The following is a 23249-nucleotide window of genomic DNA, read 5'->3' on the forward strand; positions in this document are numbered from 1 at the left end:
TTCACTTTCAACCTAAAAGCCTATTTCTTGAAGCAGAGTTCAAAAATCACATCCTGTATCTGTTAAGACCAGGTGGTTGTTTTTCTTTCTCTTTCTCCCACCCCTCTCCTTCTTAAACCCTTACAATAAAGAGGTGTCAGCGTAGGTCTTACAGCCATGTAACTAAGAGGGAAGTTTCCCTTTGAAAAACGAAGAAGGTCCTTACCCTGCTCCAAACATACTGCCAAAAAATGCTGGTGAGACAGGAGACTGGCTGTGATAAGTCATTCCTCAGAAAACACTGCAGAAACACTGAGTGAGATTGTGGTGATCCAATTTGGCCATCTGATGTTCACAGAGAGCTAATGTTTCTACAGAAATAAGTCTGCTGAATGGTATGGTTAACAGGAGTCTTTCAGGAAATAACAGGCATGAACAAAGATATCAAAATTGCATTTTGATTTTTTTAATAAAAGAATTAAAGAAAGTAGCAGCACTTGTTTGAAAAGAAACAAAACCCGAAAACATTCCAAAGTGAGAGCTGACAGCAAAACATCAGGCAATTGTAGCTTTATAAGCTTATGAAGCAGAGTTATGGTGATACCTGGAAGCCTTGAGAGGAGTACCACTGCCACAATACTCCCCAATTTTGTGATCTGGGTACCACCTGCTTGTAGGCAAGGGTAGATCAAGGTCCCTTCCAACCCCTACAATTCTGTGAAGATCATCGGGTCCAGCCCTCCTGCCAAAGCAGGTTCCTTAGAGCAGGCTGCCCAGGCAGGCGTCCAGACAGGCCTTGAAAATCTCCAGAGGAGACTCCATAACCTCCTTGGGCAGCCTGTTCCAGTGCTCCGTCACCCTTACCGTGAAGAAGTTCTTTCGCATGTTGGTGCAGAATGTCCTGTGCTCTATCTTGTGACCATTACTCCTTGTCCTGTCCCCCACAAACCACTGAAAAGAGGTTGGCCAAATCCCTGTCTCCCACACCTCAGGTATTTATAAACATTCAGTGTCTCCTGATACCAGGACACCCCCCTCCTTCAGCAAGGGATCCACATTATCCCTAGTCTTCCTTTTACTGTTTACATACTTAAAAAAAAAAAAAAAAAAAAAAAAACCACGACACCTTCTTATTATCCTTTATCTCTTTTGCAAGCTTCATCTCTAGGTGGGCTTTAGCCTTCCTCGTCATGTCCCTGCAGGCCCTGACAACACTTCTATACTCCTCCCAAGAGGACAGGCCCTTTTTCCACATTTCACAGACCTTCCTCTTCCTTTTGATCTTATCAATGAGCTCCTTGCTCATCCACGCAGGTTTCCTGCCCCCCTTCCCCAATTTCCTACTCTTTGGGATCCTGATCTTGGAAGAAGTGCTGTCTAAATGTTGTCCTGCTCTCACCTTGCCTTCTAGTAATCTACCCCATGAGATACCCCTAAGCAGGTCCCGGAAGAGGTCAAAGTTGGCTCCCTGAAAGTCCAGGGTAGCAATCCTGCTTTTAGCCTTACTTCCTTTGCCTAGTTCCATCTGGAACTCCACCATCTCATGATCGCTGCATCCCAAGCTGCCCCCCAACCTTCACATCCCTAACAAGGCCATCCCTGTTGGTAAGAATAAGGTCCAGGAGCACCCCCCATCTCATCGGCTCCTCCACCACCTGAGTCAGAAAATTGTCCTCAACGCATTGTAGGAACCGTTTGGACTGCTCGTGCCTGGCCGAGTTGCTTACCAAACAGATGTCTGGGTAACTGAAGTCCCCCTTGAGGACCAGTGCCTGGGATCGTGAGGCTACTACCGGTTGCTTGTAGAAGGCCTTATCGACCTCCTCCTCCTGATCTGGTGACCTGCAGTGTACCCCCACAACAATATCCCCCATACCAGCCCGCCCCTGAATTCTCACCCACAAGCTCTCCACTTGTCCTTCGCCCTCCCTCAGCTGGAGCTGGGTACACTCTAATTGCTCCCTCACATAAAGGGCAACCCCACCCCCTCACTTCCCCAGCCTGTCCTTCCTGAAGAGGACATAGCCCTCCATGACAGTGTTCCAGTTGTGCGAGCTGTCCCACCACGTCTCAGTGATTGCAACGAGATCGCGGCCCTGTGACCAAACACAGGTCTCGAGCTCATCCTGTTTATTTCCCATGCTCCACACATTGGTGTACAGGCACTTTAGGGAAGCAGCAGGCACAGTTACCCCTGGAGGGATGCAAGAAGATTCTGGATGGGGTATCAGGATCATCACCTTCTCTGAGGAGCCCTCAGACAATCCTATGGGACAACTCAGAGGTTTTTCCCTACTATCTTCAACAGTGACAGCAGTGACAACTTCCCCCAGCCCTCTTCTGTCACTTTTAGCTCCCCTCTCTTCCCCTCTCAAACCTAGTTTAAAGCCCTGGTAATCAGCCCAGAGAGCTGGCTCCCCAACACATCTGTGCCACACTTGCTGAGTTAGAGGCAGCAGCCCACATACGCGGCTTCTCAAAGGGCTGCCCAAGATCAAAAGATCACAAGATCAAGATCACAAGCACAGCTCCTGCCTGCTTGGGGGTGTGACTCTGACCAAACAGCTCTGTGCCATGTTATTGGGGGGTGGTTAGGGGTTGGCTCTGTCCACCTCCCTGCCAGGAGCCCTCGCTGCAGCCGATCCACACAAGGTCCTTGTTAAAATGGCAGGAACTGTATAGCCATAGGAGCAAGTCCAACCAAAGTGTTTCCACAGAACTTTGTTGGTGCTGAAGAGTCACAAATTCATTTCGAGTACAAGTCTTTTTACACAAGTATAATATTTCTTTAATAAGAAATAATTACTTTTAGGTTTAGCTATTTCACATACAAGTTGTTAAAAAAAAAAAAAAAAGGCAATTTATGATTCAAGTATTTAGACCCCCGAATGTTACAGGCTCTATTTCCTTCTATTTAAAGAGCTGATCAGAAAGATAAAGTTCTTACCTAGATTAAATTTGGTTTAATTATCCCTAAAAATCTCCCACTGCCACATTGTTCCAGAAACAAGAACGGAAGAAGCTGACGATAGCTCTTCATCCTGACAATAGACAAGCCCGTGAAGACCACAAGTACTCCATTTGGATTCTGGTCATCACTTTTATTCATACAAAGCATCAATATTACCACATGCACTGAGAAACCAAGCATTTGAATGCCAGCACAGTTATAGAATCAGAGAATCATTAAGGTTGGAAAAGACCTCCAAGATCATCTGGTCCAACCATCACACTACCACCGTCACCAATTAAACCATAGAATCACAGAATGGCCTGGGTTGGAAAGGACCTTAAAGATCATCTAGTTTCAACCCCCCTGCTCTGGGCAAGGTTGCCAACCACTTGAGCTGGCTGCCCAGAGCCGCATCCAGCCTGGCCTTGAACGCCTGCGGGGATGGGGCATCCACAGCCTCTCTGGGCAACCTGTTCCAGTGCCTCACCACCCTCTGAGTGAAAAACTTTCTCCTAATATCTCACATAAGTCTGCCCTGTCTTAGTTTAAAACCACTCCCCCTTGTCCTATCACTATCAACACATCTAAGCAGGAGTTCCCCCTCCTGTTTATATGCTCCCATCAAGTACTGGAAGGCCGCAATGAGGTTTCCCCAGAGCCTTCTCTTCTCCAAGCTAAACAAGCCCAGCTCCGTCAACCTTTCTTCACAGGAGAGGTGCTCCAGCCCTCTCATCATCTTAGTGACCCTCCTCCGGACCCATTCCAAGAGCTCCACGTCCTTCCAGTGCCGGGGGCCCCAGGCCTGCATGCAGTATTCCAGGTGGGGTCTCACAAGAGCAGAGTTTAAGAACAATCACCCCCCTCTCCCTCCTGGCCACCCCATTTTTAATGTAGCCCAGGACAGAGTTGGCCTTCTGGGCTGCAAGCGCACACTGCTGGCTCACGGCCAGCTTCTCGTCCATCAGGACCCCCAGGTCCTTCTCCACAGGGCTGCTCTCAAGTTCTTCGCCCAGTCTATATAAATACCTGGGATTGTCCCAGCCCAAGTGCAACACCTTGCACTTGGCCTTGTTTAAGCTCATGTGGTTCTCATGGGCCCACTTCTCCAGCTCGCCCAGCTCCCTCTGGATGGCATCCCTTCCCTCTATTGTATCAACTGCACCACTCAGCTTGGTGTCATCTGAAAACTTGCTGAGGATGCACTCAATTCCATTGTCTATGTTGTTAATAAAGATGTTGAAGAGCACCAGTCCCAAGACCAACCCCTGAGGGACACCACTTGTGACCGGCCTCCACCCAGACACAAAACCATTGACCCTTTGGCCTCCACCCAGACACAAAACCCTTTGGCTGTGACCAGCCAACCAATTCTTTATCCACCTAATAGTCCATCCTTCAAATCCATAACTCTCCAATCTAGAGAGAAGAATGTGGTGAGGGACCATAACAAAGGCTTTGCTCAAGTCCAGGTAGATAATATCCATTGCCTTTCCTTTGTCCACTGATGCCATCACTCCATCATAGGTCACCAGATTGGTTAGGAAAAATCTGTTAGGAAAGATCTGCCTTTGGTTAAGCTGTGCTGGCTGCCTCTGATCACCTCTTTATCTCATGTATGCCTTAACACGTCTTCCAGGAGGATCAGCTCCATGATCTTCCCAGGCACAGAGGTGAGGCTCACTGTCCTGTAGTTTCCCCAGGTCTTACTTTCTCCCTTTCTTCAAAATGGGAGTAAAGTTTCCCTTTTTCCAGTCACCGGGGACTTCACCCAACAGCCACAGTTTTTCGAATATGATGGAGAGCAGCTCAGCAACCACATCAGCTATCTCTCTTGGGACCCTGGGATGTATACCATCTGGCCCCATGGACTTAAACACATCTGGTTTCCTTAGGTGGTCCTGGATTTGTTCCACTGTCATAGTGGGACTAGGTGACCTTGGAGGTCTCTTCCAACCTAGATGATTCTGTGAATCCACTCCTCTCACCCTCTCCTCGTGGTTCAGGGTCCTGACAGACATAGGAAACTTGACCACCAGTGAAGGCTGAGGCAAAGCACTTACTGAGTACCTCAGCTTTCTCCGTGTCTGAGGAAGCCAGTTCTCTCATCTCGTTTATCAGAGGGAAAACGCTCTCCTGGGCCTGTCTCCTCCTGTCTATGTATCTGTAGAACCCCTTCTTCTTACTTTTCACATCCCTTGCCAAGTTCAGCTCCATCTGTACCTTGGCTTTCCTGATCCTGTCTCTACACATCTGGACAACACTCCTGTATTCCTTCCAGGCTACACAACCCTGCCTTCCACTTCCTTTACATTTCCCTCTTTTCCCTCAGTTTAAGCTGCAGGTCTGCTCAGCAAAATGTCCCTAAGCACCACGTCCAACCTTTCCCTGAACACCCCTGGGGTGGTGATGCCACCACCTCCCTGAGCAACCCATTCCAGTGCCTGACTACTCCTGAGAAGAAATGTCTCCTAATTTCCAACCTGAACCTCCCCTGGCACAACTTGAGGCCATTCCCTCTAGTCCTGTCACTATCTCCCTGTGAGAAGAGGCCAACCCCCAGCTCCCCACACCTTCCTTTCAGGTAGCTGTAGAGAGCAATAAGGTCTGCCCTGAGCCTCCTCTTCCCCAGACTAAACACCCCCAGTTCCCTCAGCCGCTCCTCACAGGAGTTGTACTCCAGGCCCTGCACCAGCTCCGTAGCCCTTCTCTGGACACACTCCAGGGCCTTGATGTCCTTCTTGTAGTGAGGGACCCAAAGTTGAACACAGTACTCAAGGTGCGGCCTCACAAGAGCAGAGTAAAGGGGGGCAATCACCTCCCTGCTCCTGCTGGCTGCACTACTCCTGACACAAGCCAGGATGCCATCAGCCTTCTTGGCCACCTGGGCACACTGCTGGCTCCTGTTCAGGTGAGCATCAGTCAGCACTCCCAGATCCTTTTCCTCTGCACAGCTTTCCAGTCACTCCACTCCAAGCCTGTAGCACTTCAAGGGGTTGTTGTGAGCAAAGTGCAGGACCAGGCACTTAGCCATGCTGAACCTCACTCAGAATCACAGAATGCTAGGGATTAAAGGGACCTTGAAAGATCGTCTAGTCCAATCCCCCTACCAGAGAAGGAACACCTAGAATCACACAATATCCCGAGCTGGAAGGGACCCATAAGGATCATCGAGTCCAAGTCCTGGCACCACACAGGACCACCCAAAAATTCAGACCATTTAACTAAGAGCACAGTCCAAACGCTTCTTGAACTCCAACAGGCTTGGTGCCCTGGGGAGCCTGTTCCAGTGCTTGACCACCCTCTCAGTGAAGAACCTTTCCCTCACACCCAGCCTGACCCTTCCCTGTCGCAGCTTGACTCCATTTCCTCGGGTCCTATCACTGGGCACCTAGATCAGGTCACACAGGAATGCATCCAGGTGGGTTTTGACCGTCTCCAGAAAACAAGACTCCACAACCTCTCTGGGCAGCCTGTTCCAGTGCTAAGTCACTCTCACTGAGAAGCTTCTTCTCACATCTAAGTGGAACTTCCGATGTTTCAGCTTCCACTCACTGCCCCTTATCATCGGATGCCACTGAGAAGACCCTAGCTCCATCCTCCTGACACTCACCCTTTACATATTTATAAAGGTTAATGAGGTCAGTCCTCAGCCTCCTCTTCTCCAAGCTAAGAAGATCCAGCTCCCTCAGCCTTTCCTCGTAGGGAAGATGCTCCACTCCCTTAATCATCTTTGTCTCTGCATTGGACTCTCTCAAGCAGTTCCCTGTCCTTCTTGACCTGAGGGTGCACTGGGTCTGGCTGGGATGTTAACTTCCCTGCAGCAGCCCATACAGTGCTGTGCTCTGCACTTGTAGCTGGAACAGCAGTGTTATCACACCAGTGTTGCGTCTGCTGCTGAGCAGTGCTGGCACAGCATCGGGCCTCTCTCTAACCCTCCTAGGGGGTGGGCAAAAAGTGAGGAGAGAAACATCACTAAGGCAGCTGACCTAAACCAATCAAAGGGATATTCCATACCATGTGGTGTCACACTCAGCAATAAAAGGTGGAAACAGGAAGAAGAGGGGAGGGGTGGGCTCTCGTTGAGAAGACGTCGGTCCTCCTCCCAAACACCGGCTACGTGCGTTGAGGCCCTGCTTCAAGGACATGGTCTATCATCGCTCATTTGTGGGAAGTAGAGAGTAATTTCTTTCCTCTGCACTTCCACATAGCCTTTTTTTTTCCCCTTTCCCCCGTCCCTTTTTTCCCTTTAGTTAAATTGTTTAGTTAATAATAATCTTTCCTTAATAATAATTATTATTTTTCCCTTTAATTAAATTATCCTTATCTCAACCCGTGAGTAGTTCTTTACTTCTTCCCTCATCCAAGTCATTGATGAATATATTGAACAGCACTGGTCCCACCCAGTACTGGCCCTCGAGGAACTCCACTGGATACAGGACTCCAACTCATCTCCATCTCATTAACCACAACCCTCTGGCTTCTTCCCTTCAGCCAGTTCACAGTCACTCCCCAACAGTCCAGACCACACTTCCTCAGTTTAGCTGAGGGAGACGGTGTACGGTGTCAAAGGCTTTACTGAAATCAAGACAGACCACATCCACTGCTTTACCATCACCTATTCAACTGGTTATGTCCTCAAAAACGGGTACCAGGTTGGTCAAGCACAACCCTCACCCTCAACCGTGGGACTGCTCCGCTGGGCTCATCTCTGCAGAGCCTCATTTCATCCCTGTCCCCCTTCACACCTAGTTTAAAGCTCTCTCAACAAGCCCGGTCAGCTCCTGGCCTAGAATCTGTTTCCCCCTTTCAGTCAGCTGGAACCCCTCTACAGCCATCAGCCCAGGTGCTGAGTAAACCTTCCCAAGATCAAGAAATCAAAATAAAAATTCCTGCAATGCCATCAGCCTCTCAGCCACGTGCTGATCAGCCAGGCTTCCCAGGTCTGCTCAGCATCCCTCCCTGCCACTGAAGGGATGGAGGAAAACACTACCTGCACGCCCATCCCACCCACTCACCACCCCAACCCCCTGAAGTCCCTTTTGAGAGCCTCCAGGCTTCTCTCAGCAGTTTCATCACAGCAGCCTGAATTATCTAAGGGACAACAATCAGAGGGGTCAACAGTGACAGGCAGTTTCCCCACAACTCTTGGGGCCCAGCCAACCTGACGCTTTTTAACCCTACAATGCATACACCCATCCAAACCTTGAGCAGCCAGCTCCTTCAGGAGAATGCTGTAGGAAATGGTGTCAAAAGCCTTCCTGAAGTCTAGGCAGACCACATCCACAGCCTTTCCCTCAACCACTGGGCACGTCAGACAGGCTTTTCTTCTGGCACTCCTCCAACCAGTCTCCTAAACAGGCAAGGGCTGCCCTCAGGAAGTCCAGGGTAGCAGTCCTGCTAACCCTTCCCCCTGCTTTTCCAAAAGTCAAAACCACTATTAATTTATGATGGCTATACCCAAGACAGCCTTCAATCCTCACATCACCCACAGGTCCTTCTCTGTTAACAAGTAGAAGATCCAGTGGGGTGCCATCCCTAGCTGGCTCTCACCAGCTGTCAGGAATTTATCTTCCACACACTCCAGAAACCGCTTACACCGTTTCCTCTCTACTGTGTAGTATTTCCCACAGACATTTGGTAAGTTGAAGCTCCTCACAAGAACAAGGGTAAGCAATTCTCCCCCCTGCTTGTAGAATATATGATCTGCCTCTTTGGCCTGGTTAGGTGGCCTGCAAGAGACTCCCACCGTGACGCACGCCTTGTTGGCCTTCCCGCTGATTCTTACCCATGCACACTCAGCTCTGTCATTGCCACCGTTCAGCTCTACACAACCCAAACACTCCCTAAAATATTGGGCTACCCTCCCACCTCTCCTTCCAAACCTGTCCCTTCCGAAGAGTTTGTAGCCATCCACTGCAGCACTCCCACCATGTGAGCCATCCCACCGTATTTCTGTACCAGCAGCTGTGTCACAGCTCTCCTGCTGCAACTCTTCCTGTTGGTTGCCCACACCACCTGCACTGGTGTAGAAGCACTTCAGTTGGGCTAGTGATACTGTTATCTTTTTTTTTTTGGGGGGGAGAAGGCTTAATTCCTGCACGACCATTCCTGGGCTCTTTTGTGATTTCTAAATCATCAACGTCCCTTGTGCCTTTGCTGCTGCATGGCTCTCCTACCCTACCTCAACAGGGGCAGCAGACCAATGAAGTTGGTCTGAAGTTTCTTCAGGTTGAACTCTAGCAGAAATATTCAGAGTGTAGTCACAGCTGGTGAACGTGCTGTATCTATTACAAATCATAGAATCATTAATGTTGGAAAAGCCCTCCAAGATCATCTGGTCCAACCATCCCCCTACCACCAATGTCACCCACTAAACCACGTCTCTAAGCACCACGTCCAACCTCTCCTTGAACACCCCCAGGGACGGTGACTCCACCATATCCCTAGGCAACCTGTCCCAATGCCTAACCACTCTGAGCAGAAATGTCTCCTCATTTCCAACCTAAACCTCCCCTGGCACAACTTGAGGCCATTCCCTCTAGTCCTATTGCTAGTTCCCTGTGAGAAGAGGCTGACCCCCAGCTCCCCACACCTTCCTTTCAGGTAGCTGTAGAGAGCAGTAACGCCTATATTTTGTTAAGCCAAAAGCTTGGGCAGAGCTCCTTGAAAACATTGTTCTTCTCTGTGTCCCAAAAGGAAAGATATAAACTGAGAAACAAAATCAGCAGTTATGATTATCTTGGAGCAACTTTTCCCCCCCCCTGCAATTAATTCCTTTTGAATGCAAGGCACCATTGGTTCTCCAGATTTGTCAGGAGTATGCTTGAAATGTCTTTCGAATTGCCAGCCTATACCTTTCTCAGCTCTCAGTCCTATTTACCCAGCTCTGACTTTGTTAGATTTTCCATTAAATGGTTTGGCCTCAGTAGCCCCCAAGTTTGGAGGAAAGATAATCCCTGATGACAGTCATTTCATCAGTCAACTCCTACAAAAATAGATTATTTCTGGCATACTAGATTATTTCTAGCATACTGCACCAGCAAGTATTTATTGTTGCCCACTTCTTAAAGCAATTTCCTGTTTCAACTACACCGTTCTTCCATGGACTAGATGAAGACACCTTCAGGTTTATCCTTTTCAGTAAGGAAATGTTGCAGTGAAGAGTTGTTAGAGAGATTCTGATTTGTCACAGACATTCATCATCAGCTTCTCTAGGTCAAAGGCAAGATAGAATCAATGTTGACATTCAAAACATTGCCTATTTGCTGTGGCAGCAACAAGAACAAACTGATTATAACAGATGGATAAGCACAGGCCAACTGTTCTCCCTGTTTTTCCTTAACTCATGCTTTGAGGAAGACTTACAAGAGCACAATTCAACCTGAGCTAATACCAAACTTGCACAGGGTTGGAAGAAGAATTTACCAGAGTGCACTTAAATTCACAGTGTAAAAGAGTAGCCTCTTTGGAGAAGAGAAACCTTTGCACTAAGCCAAACTTGCCCAAGATTTCAGGTATCTGAGAACAAAGCCCTTTAGAAATAAGTTCAGAAAGCTAACTAATGCCTTTAAACTATGGATATTTTGCTGACATTGCAATAATGACAACTGAATTCCCCCTGACATCTCAACAAAAGACTATCAATAACATTTTCAAGCAAGTCAGCTCCCATCCTCCTCCCGTTATCCACTATAATCTTTTACACAAGCACAAATGGTATGTTCCAGTGTAAACATTTTCCAAAGACCATGGAAGCAAAGTAAGTGACCCCATTGACCAATGTGAACAGACAGCTACCCCACCTGCATGCTTTTTGTACAAGGAGACTATATTAAGAATACACAGACAACCAATCTGTATCTGAGTACTAGGGTCACTTCTATATGACGTTGACGCTAACGGGGTAACTGCCTTTGCCTGAGTCAACTGGCTTACAAATTGCACCCATGATTTTAGCAAATGTTTACACACGCATTGTACGCAAATGTAAAGAACCTGAATTAACTTCACTATCAAGATTTTCAAGTGCAAATATACAGTCTCCCTTAGTTCTGCTCTTTATATATTATACCTAAAAAACAAACAAACAACAACAAAAAAAACAACCAGAGTTGATTCCCCCCCCAGTCTCCTGCTTGCACACACTCTAAGATCAAAGATTAAATATCAATCTAAGTGTTCACAAAAAAAAATGAACTACTTAAATGAATCATGGCTTAAAACAAGCAACACTGAATCTATTCCTCCATTAAAGAGGACTGAAAGTCCCTGCATAGAAAAAAAGCAGCAAATAAATGTTAGAAGTACTATTAGTTAAGACATCAGACAAAAATACATCAGATTCCTGACTTGCTATTTTTGTCTTCACATAACAACTCCATTTGGATGTTCAAAAGTCAGTGTGCTCCAAAACAAAATATTGCTTTCTGCTTGCTGTATGGTATGAATAAAGCAAAGACTTTGTCTCAAAAATAAATATTAGTGACATATACAGACTGCTAATTGTTTTTTGGTTTGTTCTGATGACCCATAACTGCTCCAAATTAAGCACAGCTGAAGACTGTTGTAGGTGCATCCAAACACGGGGTTGTTTCTATAACCTAACAGCACTTTGACGTTCGCCTTGCTGAATTCTTCACTGCTGAAGGAGAATCAGAGTCTTCAGTTTACAGCAAAAAATAAAACAAGGCAGTTATGAAGATCATGTAACACAGAGCTCAGAAGCCCACAGTGGAGGTTTACTGCAATATGGCAGTCTGCTTCTGGTTGCTTGAGCGCAAGCAGCTGCCGCAGCTGTTGCTTCCTCCTCTTCCGTGTCTCCCTTCACCTCTGTGGAACTTTCAGTTTCTTGAAATGGATTCTCCAGGAGTTTCAATACATTTCTTACCTAGAGAAGAAACATAATATGGTTAAGAGAATTTAGAAAACGAAGGCAAAATGATGTAGAAAAGAACCTCAAACCAAGTAATGATCAAGTATATTGTATTTAACACACAAATTCCAGACATGCCAAATATGAAATGGATGAACAATATCTATATAAATAAACTGAAAGTAGTACCTGGCTGAATTTGTATCTGCATGGAACTCAAGCTCAAATAACTTAAAAGGACGTCTTAAGTACAAATTCTTTTGTCATACTTCTCAGAATATATTAATTCACCCTTACTCAGCATGTAGCAATCCACATACTGAACTCCACAGATGAAAGCAAAGGCTTTTAAAAGATACCATTCGGCAGTAAGGAAGTTAATCCCTAGCCATCTCCTGAGATAAAACCTTTGTCTTCACTGTCTTTAGAATGGCTAAGTGACCTGTCTTAGGACCAGGTTCAGACTCAGATTTTCAGTTCCTTTCTTTGCTCTGCAGCCATTAAAACCACAGCTCACTCACAAATAAGGCCAATTCCCAATGCCCTTACAAACATGCTAGAATGAATCTCACCTAGCATAACGTTCAGCAGCAGCAGCACCACCACAAATCCAAGCAAACCTAAATAGATATTAAGCAGTAATCTTACCTCTGAGAAATCCCCATTTTCAGCTGCTTCTATGGCATTCTGAGCAATATAATTTCTCAAGATATATTTTGGATTGTTGGAATTCATAACCTTCACACGATCAGTATTCCAGGTATCAACATCACTAATGCCTTCTATTTCTTTTTGTAAACGGACTCTGAAATTAAACAAGTAGAAACAACCGGTTTGGTTCAAGAATCACATGTAGAAGTCTCCCTGTTTCCTTGTCTTGAGATCTGTAGTTTGCAGTTCTTAAGTATTACATCACCTATAATCCTCTCAGTTTATAAAACTCAGCAAAACAACAAAATAAAAAAAAAAATGCCACTTCCTGTATCATTTGAAAGCAGCATTACAGTCTATCAGCAGGTCATGATGATGCTCGAGCAAGTGGCACACACACTGCAGATTCCCCAACGAGACATTGAGACACCTTGCCCCACACTGGTGGTCTGTTTGGCACTGCTCTGCAAAAATCTTCACATTGAAAACTTGGCTTTTAAGTATTTCTGTGCTTGTTTATTGGTTAAAATGTTTAATGTTCTGATAAAATAAAAAGGACTTGATACAGCTAAGACTACCCGATCTGCCAGCCGGCAGGTATACTTGCTAAAATTCTCAGACCCATAGGAAAATAAGATCACAGCCAACCAGGTGAGGAAAGAAGTTTTGCTGTGTAGATTAGGTTAGAAACAACTAATGGTCTTCAAGACATTTTCTGAATAGAAAGTCTCCAGCTAACATTGAGCTCTTAAGCTTCTAATTTATACCTGATAAAATAGTCTGAACTTTTTCTGGCCTTGACTTCTTTTACAGTTACTCTTTGATTGAGAATACTTCTATTTGCTTTCTATATTAGTATGTACACTTTTTTTTTCCTTTCAGAAAGAAAAAATGCAAAAGAGTAAGACATTTGGGTCAGCCAATTCTAGTTCCTGAGCACTTGATAGCTCGCAATTGAAATCAGGCTCCCGTGAGAATCAAGACCAACATTCTCAAAGTGCTTTTAATATCAACTTAATGCTAGTTCTTTTCTACACCACCCCCCCGTCCCAAAATATAGAAAAAAGTACCATGAAAACACACAGATGTCCTTTAACTTTCACAGATACTCATTTAGAGTAGTTAATAGCATTCTCAGTTGCCTGCACCCCACTGCTCCTCAGTTTGTATACTTTCAGACAGCGTGTTTTTTGAGACATACACATTGTTATCAAACGAAATGCACAGCAAACATACTGCTAAGAATACTGGTAAACCTTACTTGTATTTTTCCAGCCATTCTGTCCAGTGTCTTTTATTTCTGCTGAGTAAATCAGCTGCTGTTAACTGCTGCAGTTTAGTGAATTGTTCAATGCGTTCTAATTCTTTATTTATATTAGCTTTTGTTCCAATTAGTGCAAACAGCTGAGGATTAGACTGAGCCAACATCAGCATCATTGACAGTTGTCTGGGAACAAGAGGAAAGAACACATTAAAGTTAAGCTGCCTGTCAAGAATCATCATTTTGCAACCATAAAGTAGATAAACATTCACAATAACCTGCGATTTAAATGGATAAGTTAAATACCAGCACTTCATAATTCACAAATTTATAACAAATTATGCTTTTCTGTTCCCTCCCAGTGTTTAAAATTCAGTAAATTCAGTGTTTAATTCACAATCCTGTGATATGCAAAGCACAGTCAGTAGGTCTGAAACTCTACCACTTGGATTTAGATGCACAATTCTCATCAAAACACCCTAATCTGAAAGGAATTTGACCTTGCACCTAGGTACCAAGATACCAGAGAATGCATACTTTTTTTTTTTTAATGTGGTTTTCTAACATTAATACTGTAACAGCATTCCATAACATACTGTAACATCACCTACTAATCTCACCAATACTAAGAAAAACAAATTATATGGAGAAAGATACCTCATTTGAATCATGAGACAAGTCTTTCTGTTTATTTACTTATCTAACCAACCTAAATTGGTCAGGCTGGGTGTTAGGGAAAGGTTCTGCACCCAGAGGGTGGTCAGGCACTGGGACAGGCTGCCCGGGGCAGTGGGCACAGCACTGAGTTGCTGTAGTTCAAGAAGCATTTGGACAAAGCTCTCAGACTCATGGTCTGATTTTTGGGTGGCCCTGTGTAGAGCCAGGATTTGGACTCCATGATCCTTCCAGCTCAGGATATTTTGGGATTACTTACTCCCTGGCATACAGCACAATTAATTATATCCAAATCGTATTTTCCTACTTTTACTAAGCAGAGATAAGCTGAGTGCTTTGATTTTTTTTCAGTTACACAAAGTATTATCCAAATGTGATCCATGCATCTTACACACCCACGCCCATGATTCCCATGTGTTGTGATAAAAGTCAGTTGTGCATTCAGTTTAATGTAGTACTGTGTCCCCTGCCCCAAAGTTTTACCTCTGTATCACATGATTTGTAGCTAATAAATAGGGGAAGAAAAAAAAAGAAAAAAAAAGGACAAACTTACAGGGTCAAACACATTTTCCATTTTCCACTGCTCCAAAAAGCAGAAAACTGCTTCAACTGCTTTTATAGGGCAGCAGTTGAACAAAATCTCCTATTTTAACACACTCAGAACAGCTGAGCTGCAGAACATGAAACAGGACATGGACAGTACCATACAGGTTGCAGAGTCTAAAGTGCTCGTTTCAGTTATACTTGGCTCAGAGCTCTGGTGGCTGAAAGTGATTATTGGCCAACCGCACACAGGACAGTACTCTGGCAGCACACAGGAGTCATGATTGTTTAAACCCATTTCTTCTATAAAATATTTCTGTATTACTTCACTATCTGGCACTCTCTCATTGGCTCAGTCAGCAGGGAAAGGGGAGAAAAAGAATTTACGTTGCAGTTGATGTATCTGTTTAACAGTGAAATTCCCAAATTTAATATTACTAGAAAAAATAATATTACAGTTTATTATAGTAATGATGAAACTTAAAGCACTGGACAAAGTATTTAGGTAAACAACAGTATTACCTTGGATCCATCTGAGGCTTGAAAGCAACTTTCAGTTCTTCCATAGAAGCACACTGACTTGCAAGCTTTTCTAAGAAATCTTCCAGTCTTGAAGGATCCAAATCTACTGAGAATGAACTCAGCAAGTAGAAAATATTTGTGAAGTCTCCACCTAAGAGAGGGAATTCTGTGGGTAATGGAACTGAAAAATGGGCAGAAACACAGGTCCCACAATTCCTTCCTAACCCCCACAGCAGTGTGGGTAGCCAGGGTAGAGAGACAAATATATTGGTCCCTCAACGAGGGTGCAAATATGACACATGGAGTGCCCTGTAAAAAGGCAACAACTGCCACACAGGTCGCAAGAATGCAATTATCCTTCAGTCTTTTGATCTCTCAGATGACAGTGTAGTCATGCAAGGCTGCTTTCTTGTAAGGTCAGGGTGAAAATTACAACTTGGTGCAGTTATAAGGTACTTATGGTCTATGAAATAATAACTCGATGCAACCTTCACCAACCTGTGAGATGCATGGTTTCGAGAAGTTCAGACACCAGCTTACTATCTTCTTCTAATTCCAACCGAATGAGGCCTAGTTTCTTCCTCATCTTCTGCAAATAATGCTTTTCAAATTCCGCATCGTATTCCTCTTCCAGGATGAGTTCGCTGATTTCCAGGGGCAGCTCTGGAACTAAGGCTTCAGCGAGCTTCCCTAGATTCCACTTGCAAATCTCTGGCTGCTTGTTGTAAGCATAGCGCCCTGTATTATCAGAACCATTGCAAATGTGCTCGGGGTCGTATCTACAAACGAAGAAATAGTTAGCATTCCTCTTGTTATCTGGACACGAATACTGCATGAAGCCCTCTAGGAGGCTAACAAGCCCTGAAAGGGAACAGTCCTCCTTGGACGGGAGGAACCCCACATGCTACAAGACCACTCTAACAGTTAGAGGTGTTGTCAACACAGTTATATTTCAAGGTTGAAAAGAATTACAGGGCAAATAGGACTAGCTTAACCTACTTTGCTGTAAAGTGGGTCCATAAATCTACTTGACAGCTAAGGTATTAAAGCAATAGTGAACATCAGCAGGATTGTTCTATACAGCAAATTGATATACACATTTTGAACACTGTCCACAGGCCACACTGACCTGTCCATAAACCCAAAAGGGCCATAGTCAATAGTTAGTCCAACTATGCTCATATTATCTGTATTCAGCACGCCATGGCAAAAGCCAACACACTGCCACTCAGCAACCAGTCTTGCTGTCCGTTTCGTTATCTAAAAGAAAAAACATTTGCATTTTTCAACACAAGGTATAAACATTCATACATTTACACACATTTGCTAGTCTGAATGAATTTTTCTACTGTGGGAACTCTGACTGGAGCAGACTCTGTCTGTAAGCCATATACATGTACACAAATATCTTGAAGACAGCTTGCCTCTCTCCTCCATTTATCAACTGCCTGGTTCCTAAATCTCCTATTTCTGTTTGTTCCCTCTTTTACCTACCAAACTTAACTTGAACGTCAGTTGCAGTGCTTCAAAACACACTGGAGACAGAACACAAAAATATGGTAAACCAACATCAGACTTGTGTACTTTTCTAGTCATCATGCAACGACATTCTTTTGCTTGCTACTTATTTTAAAGACCCTTTAACTACAGACAGAACACAGCAAAAGTCAGAGAAATAAAATGAAGAACTATGTGTGACAAAACTCAGTGTAAAGTCAGCCTGCTGCTTTACTTCGTATGTAGGAGTGATTTACAAAAAGGTAGGCTGTTCAGACAAAAATGATCCTTTGCTAACAAACTTCAGGCCTGATAAGCACTTACTTCAGCCTGCCAGGAGTAGAAAAAAACCTAAGAGCTCACCTTTTAGCTAAATACATACTCCAAGAATGGCAATTTTATTGAAATCTAATTCTTCACTGAACGCATGCTTTACCAGAGCTTTTCAGTTGCTTAACTGAGTGTTATCTTCTGTGGGAGCCTCAGCTGTAATCAGTGCATGTGCTCCAATCGTCAAAAATAAGAGTAATATTTTAAAGGTAATTAATTTAGCCCATTTGTCAAATGCAACTAGACGTGCCCCACGAAATCTAAAATTCAGGAAGCTAATCTGTTTTTTAAGTAAATCTGGGTATTTCCATATACCTTATGGAACTGCCACAAACAATTTTATGTAAAGCTAGGGTCTTTAAATCAATCTGTTGTCATAGCTGAAATCACTTATCTTTCAATATAGCTATCAACACACAGAAATTTAAGGTGAATATTCTCTCCAGGCTGTGGTACGAGTGCATTTTATTAACGTTTAAAAATGATCTTGTTAACAAAGGAAATGTTAGTTTTATGCATCTGTGTCCAAACCCATAATTCTTTCACTTTTTTTTAAAAAAAAACGTGCAGTCAGATGAAGAAGGAAAACCAGAAAATTCTTGCTGTGGGGTAATCTAACAGGTAGTAAAAACTGGAAGTGATTGTTAGAACAGGAGTTTTTGGTTCACTTTGAGATCTCAGGCTTCTACTTTTTCCAATAAAAGGTACTCTGCACATTTCTCCTGAATTCTGCTTCACTGGAGAGTTGGAAGTCAGGTGCCAGAAAGCACTCCAAGTCACAACATGTGTACAAAACTGATTATAAACCAGTAAGGGAGACACACCCTATGTGATGGCGCTGTGCCAGAAAGATGAGAAAGTTTAGGAAAAAGAAAGAAAAAAACGGGCAGCCACAGATAGGATAAAAGCATTCCAGCAGTAAAGCAATTTGTGACTGCTGGATGCCTTTCTATGAAGGCATCACACTGCCAACGTTCTGGTCAAAATAAATGCGGCTAACGAGAGCACCTGAAAGCAATTAAAGCTTGGATGCCACTCAAAGATGGGTATATTGATTAGAGACAGCTTTGTGTTCACTTTGACCTTCAGCTTTTTTTAATCACATTTTTCTACTGCTAGCCATACTAGAAAACAAGTATGGTATATATAAACAAGAGCACTCTCTTAAAAAACACATTCATGCAAGTTTAAACAGCATCTACAAGTTATTTTAGAAGTATAGATAATGGTGGTTATTTTCTGGTCAGCACTGCCAAATGCAATCACTTGTACTTTTTTCCTCCTGTTCTTCCACAGTACAAAACGAAAAGATAAAAGCATGGTAGGGAAGGGACAGCACTACCCTGCTATTAAAAAAGACACCAGTGTTTGGTAAATCAGGCGAGGCACTGTTCAGATGGAGATGGCTATGGAAAATCTCCACTTATGGAGACAAAACATGACAATACAATGCTGGGACAGACCCAGACTGGGGGAGCACAACAAAAAAGATAAGAGATTGAGGAAAATAAGGAAAGCATGCCAAGATGAGGGCAAGAAATCAGTAGTAACTGGGCCAGGGAAAGAAGTTAGAGGCAGAAAGAGGTGGGACTGACTTGTGACAGTGAGATACAAGGGGATCTGAAGGGAAAACTATTTTTGTTCACGCACACTTCTGCAAAGATCCTGAAATCCCATGTGTTTTTTTCCTACTGTCAGAAAATGAATGTGCTAACAGCTACAGAGCAGTACATGGTTGGTGACAATCTGCAGTCATCATTGACTTCATTAATTCACAAGTGAGAGGTCTGTCAGCAAAGTTAACCTCTTCAGCACCAAAGGTGAACTAAGCAACTGCTTGCTTTTTAAAAACTAACGCAATTATGCACAAACTCAAAACTCACACAAGTTAGAGAAAGCCAGATTTTAAGCCTGCCTTTCATCTCCTCATTGCTCTGTTATGAACATGCATCACAGTGCTGTCGCTCTCTGACAGAGCATTTGAGATATCAAAGCATCACAACTGTTTTGACTTAGACTAGTCAAGTATGTTAGACTGCTACAAATACTCAATAAGCAGAATAATTTTAAGTATTACCTTCCTATTGGGATAGTAATATTTGAACGTCACCTGAACTTTTATAAATGGTTCTCCAGTAATTGCTAAGGTCTAAACACATACATTAATTGAAAATGCTTCAAAACCATTTCTGAGAAACCATCCAGCCTCTCCTCTGGGCACAACAGAATCACCCATCACTACACCACTTCTGAGATACATTTATCTCACTTGACCTCACTGTTCCCCAAGTTGGAGGTTTTGCAACCAGGAAAGCCGTCTCACTGCTTGACTGCCTTTAAACATTCAAATTTTGAAGTATGAAGTTAAAGTGACATGCAGTCAGCATTTCTGTCTATAATTTGGAAAATAAGAGACAGGAAGTGACTCAACATCCTCAATGTTTTACAAGACAAAAACCTCAGTGCCATTAATTCATCACCTGACAGTCAGGGCTAGGATTCCCCCTCGCATCCTAAAATGCTCTTAGCAAAATTAGAAGTTTTGGGAAGCTCACCGAGAGCCAAAAAATCATGGCTTACTATTAAAAAGGTAAATGATTAACTGTTTTTATCAGTTTGGTCAATATCAGCACTGCTTTCATCAATAAATACTTGTATTAAGAGTGTTTTTTCATAAGAAAAGAGCAGTTCAACCCCGGTGCCTGAGATCATTTTCTGAGTTTTTAAACAAAGAGGAATTTTTGAAGAGCAACTTATCTTTCTTACCTCTTTGAAGAAAGCAGCATTCCTCTGAATATTGTTGTCTGAATAAGCCTCCTGGATTTCCGGATAGAAAGTGCCGATCACATAATCAAGCATTTGTATTCGAATATCATTTCTGTTGACACTAGGACCCTTGCGTCCTGTATATTCATCAGTAGGTTTAAAAATTTCAAAAGAACCAAATCTGTTGAAATAACAAAAACATGTTTTTAGTATTACTTCTTAGTATTATTTGATCTTATTAGCTTCAACTGATATTAAACATAGTAAAAAATTTACTGTCATTGCAATATCATCTTCAGGGTTTAAGACTAATTCTTCAACAGCCTGTGAGAAAAGACCTGAAGCATTCTCACACTGAAACTAAGGAAACAAAGTTACTCAGTGCGAGGAAGCAGATACATCCACATGTAAACAGACAGATTAAGACCCTAGCTAGTACTGAAGACCAGTTCGCTAGAAGTTTCTTAAAACTGTTTCTATAGAAAAATCCTTATCCTGAGTGAATACACAGAAACATGACTTAAAATACTAAATTTTATATCACGTACATATGATGCATTTTTCCATACACACGTGCACAGACATACATGTATTGATGTGTATTCCTTATGCCTCACTTTTCCCTAGCATGATGTTGCCTCCCAAGGAACAACACACCATCCCAAAGTTCTGCTTTGCATTGGAGCAGGAACTCTGCACACATCTCAGGCAAGGAAAGTACTGTCTTAAGGCTTTTACAAGATACCCCCAAACCTGGGAAGTACTGTATCATTACAATAGCTTGTAAAGTAAGGGTAGAGCTATAATCCACCAACACTACCAATATCTAAAAAAAATCCCCTACATCTACATATTCCTCGCAGGCATAAACATGAAAAATCTCTTTCGAGATCTGCAGAACTTTCTCTGACACTCACACCCCCCTGGTCCCTAGTTAATGTTTACCTGCCAGTGTGCACACATCTCATCCACTGGGCTAAAGCAGCAGCTTTCCACAGCCTTACAAAAAAGTTACAAGATTCAACAACAAGAAACATGCAGGTGCTGCAGATGCTGCTGTTATAGAAATACACTTAAAATTATATTTTTGTGCTTGACTTTAGAAGAATAGTAAAAAATAAAAAGTAGGCTTCTTTCTACCTTAGAAATGTAGAAGCTATTCTCAGAACAACTGTACACTTTTCTTTTTTTGGATTTCCATCATAAAATATGTCACGAACAACTTCCGAGTCAGATGTCACGCAGGTTCCAGCCCTCGTTGTCGGTATTCCTAGGTGAAACATGGCCTCGCTACACAGGAACTCTCGTATGCTTGACCTCAGGACTTTACGACCATCGGCTTGCCTGCAGCAAAGAGACAGTGACAGGACTCAAGTCTTCTGGCTATAAAGGAAGGAGGACTCCTGCTTCCCCCTTAGCCATGGAGAAACAAGAACTAAGATGTTAAGTGCTCTGCCTGAACTCACACAGCAAAGTAGTGGCAGGTATGCGATGAAAACCAGATCCTTAGAGATCTCTGAGGATCTCTAAGAGTTCAGATTTGATAAATACACTAGCTATGAGGATCACATATACCAGAAGAACGCTTTTCTAATTACAGATATTCCTTCTAATTGCTAACTTTGTTTTTATACACGCAATAGAGACTTCCCAAAACTTAATAAATTCTGGACGAATATAATGTGTCCTACGGTAAACTTATGGATATATTATATAACACATCACTAAAATAAATTCAGACCAGAACTGCCTTTCAACGCTAGTAAGCTTTAAAAAAAAATCATTTTTTGTAGTATTTACCCAATACTTTAGCAGTCCTTAAATGGTACGCTGCAGAAATTAAACAAGCACTGCAGCTGTCCGCTAACAAAACCTTGTTTTTTATTGATCACGGTGCAAGAAGAGCAACGCAGAAAGCAACCAGTGAAACAAGTGACTTACAAAGTTCACATCATGGTTTCCTATTAATAAAGCGGCTACCACTGGGCCTTTTAAACACTGTTCTTTGGGCTTTTCTGGATGAAACGTCTAGGAAAGGATTCAGCCCACTCGGGCCGCCTCAGGAGCCGCAGCGTGAGAGCGTACACTTTATGCTCGCATCGCACCGTGAATTTTCGCTGAGTTTTGCTTGGAAAACCCTCCCACAGCATCATTTCGAGACGCAGAAGGGCTGGGAGCAGCCCCAACCCCTTTCCATCCCGGGCTGCGCACCCCCAGCAGCGGCCGGGGCTCCTCTTACCGGGAGAAGGGGGTGAGGCCGGCGCCCTTCAGCTGCATCTCCCAGCGGCCGCCCCGCGGGCCCAGCACCTCGCCCAGGTACATGGCGGCGCCGTCGCCCAGCTGCCCGGCGAAGCTGCCGAACTGGTGGCCGCAGTAGCAGTGGGCGGCCGGCTCCGAGCCCGGCAGCAGGCGGTTGCCGCTGAAGTACAGCGCCGCCTCGGCCTCCTCCCGCTCCTCCACCTCGGCGGCTTCCAGCCCCAGCAGCGCCAGCGCCGGCAGCGACATGGCCACCAGCCGCGGGTTGCGCAGCGGCGTGGGGCGCACCCGGCAGAAGCAGGCGCCGGGCACGGTCCGCGGGGCGCTGTCCTCGGAGGGCTCCACGGGCAGCGAGCGCAGCGCCAGGTTATCGAAGCGCAGCGCTCCCAGCCAGCCCCCGGCACCACCATCACCACCGGCCCCCGGCCCCGCTGCTGCTCCAGCGCCGTGCTCGGGGCTGCCCGGCCGTGCCGAGGACGCCGCGGGGTGCTGCATGGCGGCGCCAAAACGCCGAAGAGACGCCGGGACGAGCGGCGGCAACGAGCGGTTCCTCCCGGTGCGCAGCGCCGCCGCCATTCGGCGCCTCCCGCCCACGGGGCGGTGCCGCCGCCATTTTGCGCCTCCCCCAACGGGGCGGGGCCGCCGCCATTTTCCACCTCCCCCCTGCGGGGAGCACCGCCCGCCGGGGTTCGTGGTGCTGAAAAAGTGGGTCAAACAAAATACCAGTTTTTGGGAAGACAAAGGCTTTTTCAGAAGACTCAATTTTTAGGGAGCAGACATTCTTTAGAAAGCAGGCGTTCTTTAATTGCGGCGCTGGACGCATAGGGGATGACTCCACTTAGTGCGCGTGCCGAATTGCCCAGTCTCCAGGGGTCAATTATACAGTCAAAACATACGTGTGCGTTCGTTTTCCAAAAATAAAAAATAACATATCCACGCTATTT

General features: G+C 44.5%; 1 protein-coding gene across 1 annotated transcript; it reads right to left on the minus strand.

Moving 5' to 3' along the window:
* Positions 1 to 2612: 2612 nt before the first annotated feature.
* Positions 2613 to 22850, minus strand: SELENOO (selenoprotein O). The gene is made up of 9 exons (XM_084289844.1): positions 22289 to 22850; positions 21190 to 21393; positions 20050 to 20230; positions 16586 to 16716; positions 15955 to 16235; positions 15457 to 15607; positions 13717 to 13902; positions 12453 to 12609; positions 2613 to 11819 (listed from the first exon to the last, which is right to left on the minus strand). The coding sequence occupies exons 1-9, from the start codon at positions 22798 to 22800 to the stop codon at positions 11634 to 11636; spliced, it is 1989 nt and encodes a 662-aa protein (XP_084145970.1). The 5' UTR covers positions 22801 to 22850; the 3' UTR covers positions 2613 to 11633.
* Positions 22851 to 23249: the final 399 nt, after the last annotated feature.

The sequence above is a fragment of the Netta rufina genome (genome assembly GCF_964035555.1).
Source record: "Netta rufina genome assembly, chromosome: 1".
Lineage (NCBI taxonomy): Eukaryota > Metazoa > Chordata > Aves > Anseriformes > Anatidae > Netta > Netta rufina.

Excerpts from the sequence above, each read along its gene's own strand:
- SELENOO (XM_084289844.1), bottom strand. The coding sequence starts at position 22,800 with ATGCAGCACCCCGCGGCGTCCTCGGCACGGCCGGGCAGCCCCGAGCAC. Across the intron at positions 20,231-21,189 it reads ATAGCTTCTACATTTCTAAG|ATTTGGTTCTTTTGAAATTT; the intron begins GTAGAAAGAAGC and ends TTATTTCAACAG. Across the intron at positions 16,717-20,049 it reads ATGCTGCTTTCTTCAAAGAG|ATAACGAAACGGACAGCAAG; the intron begins GTAAGAAAGATA and ends TTTTTCTTTTAG.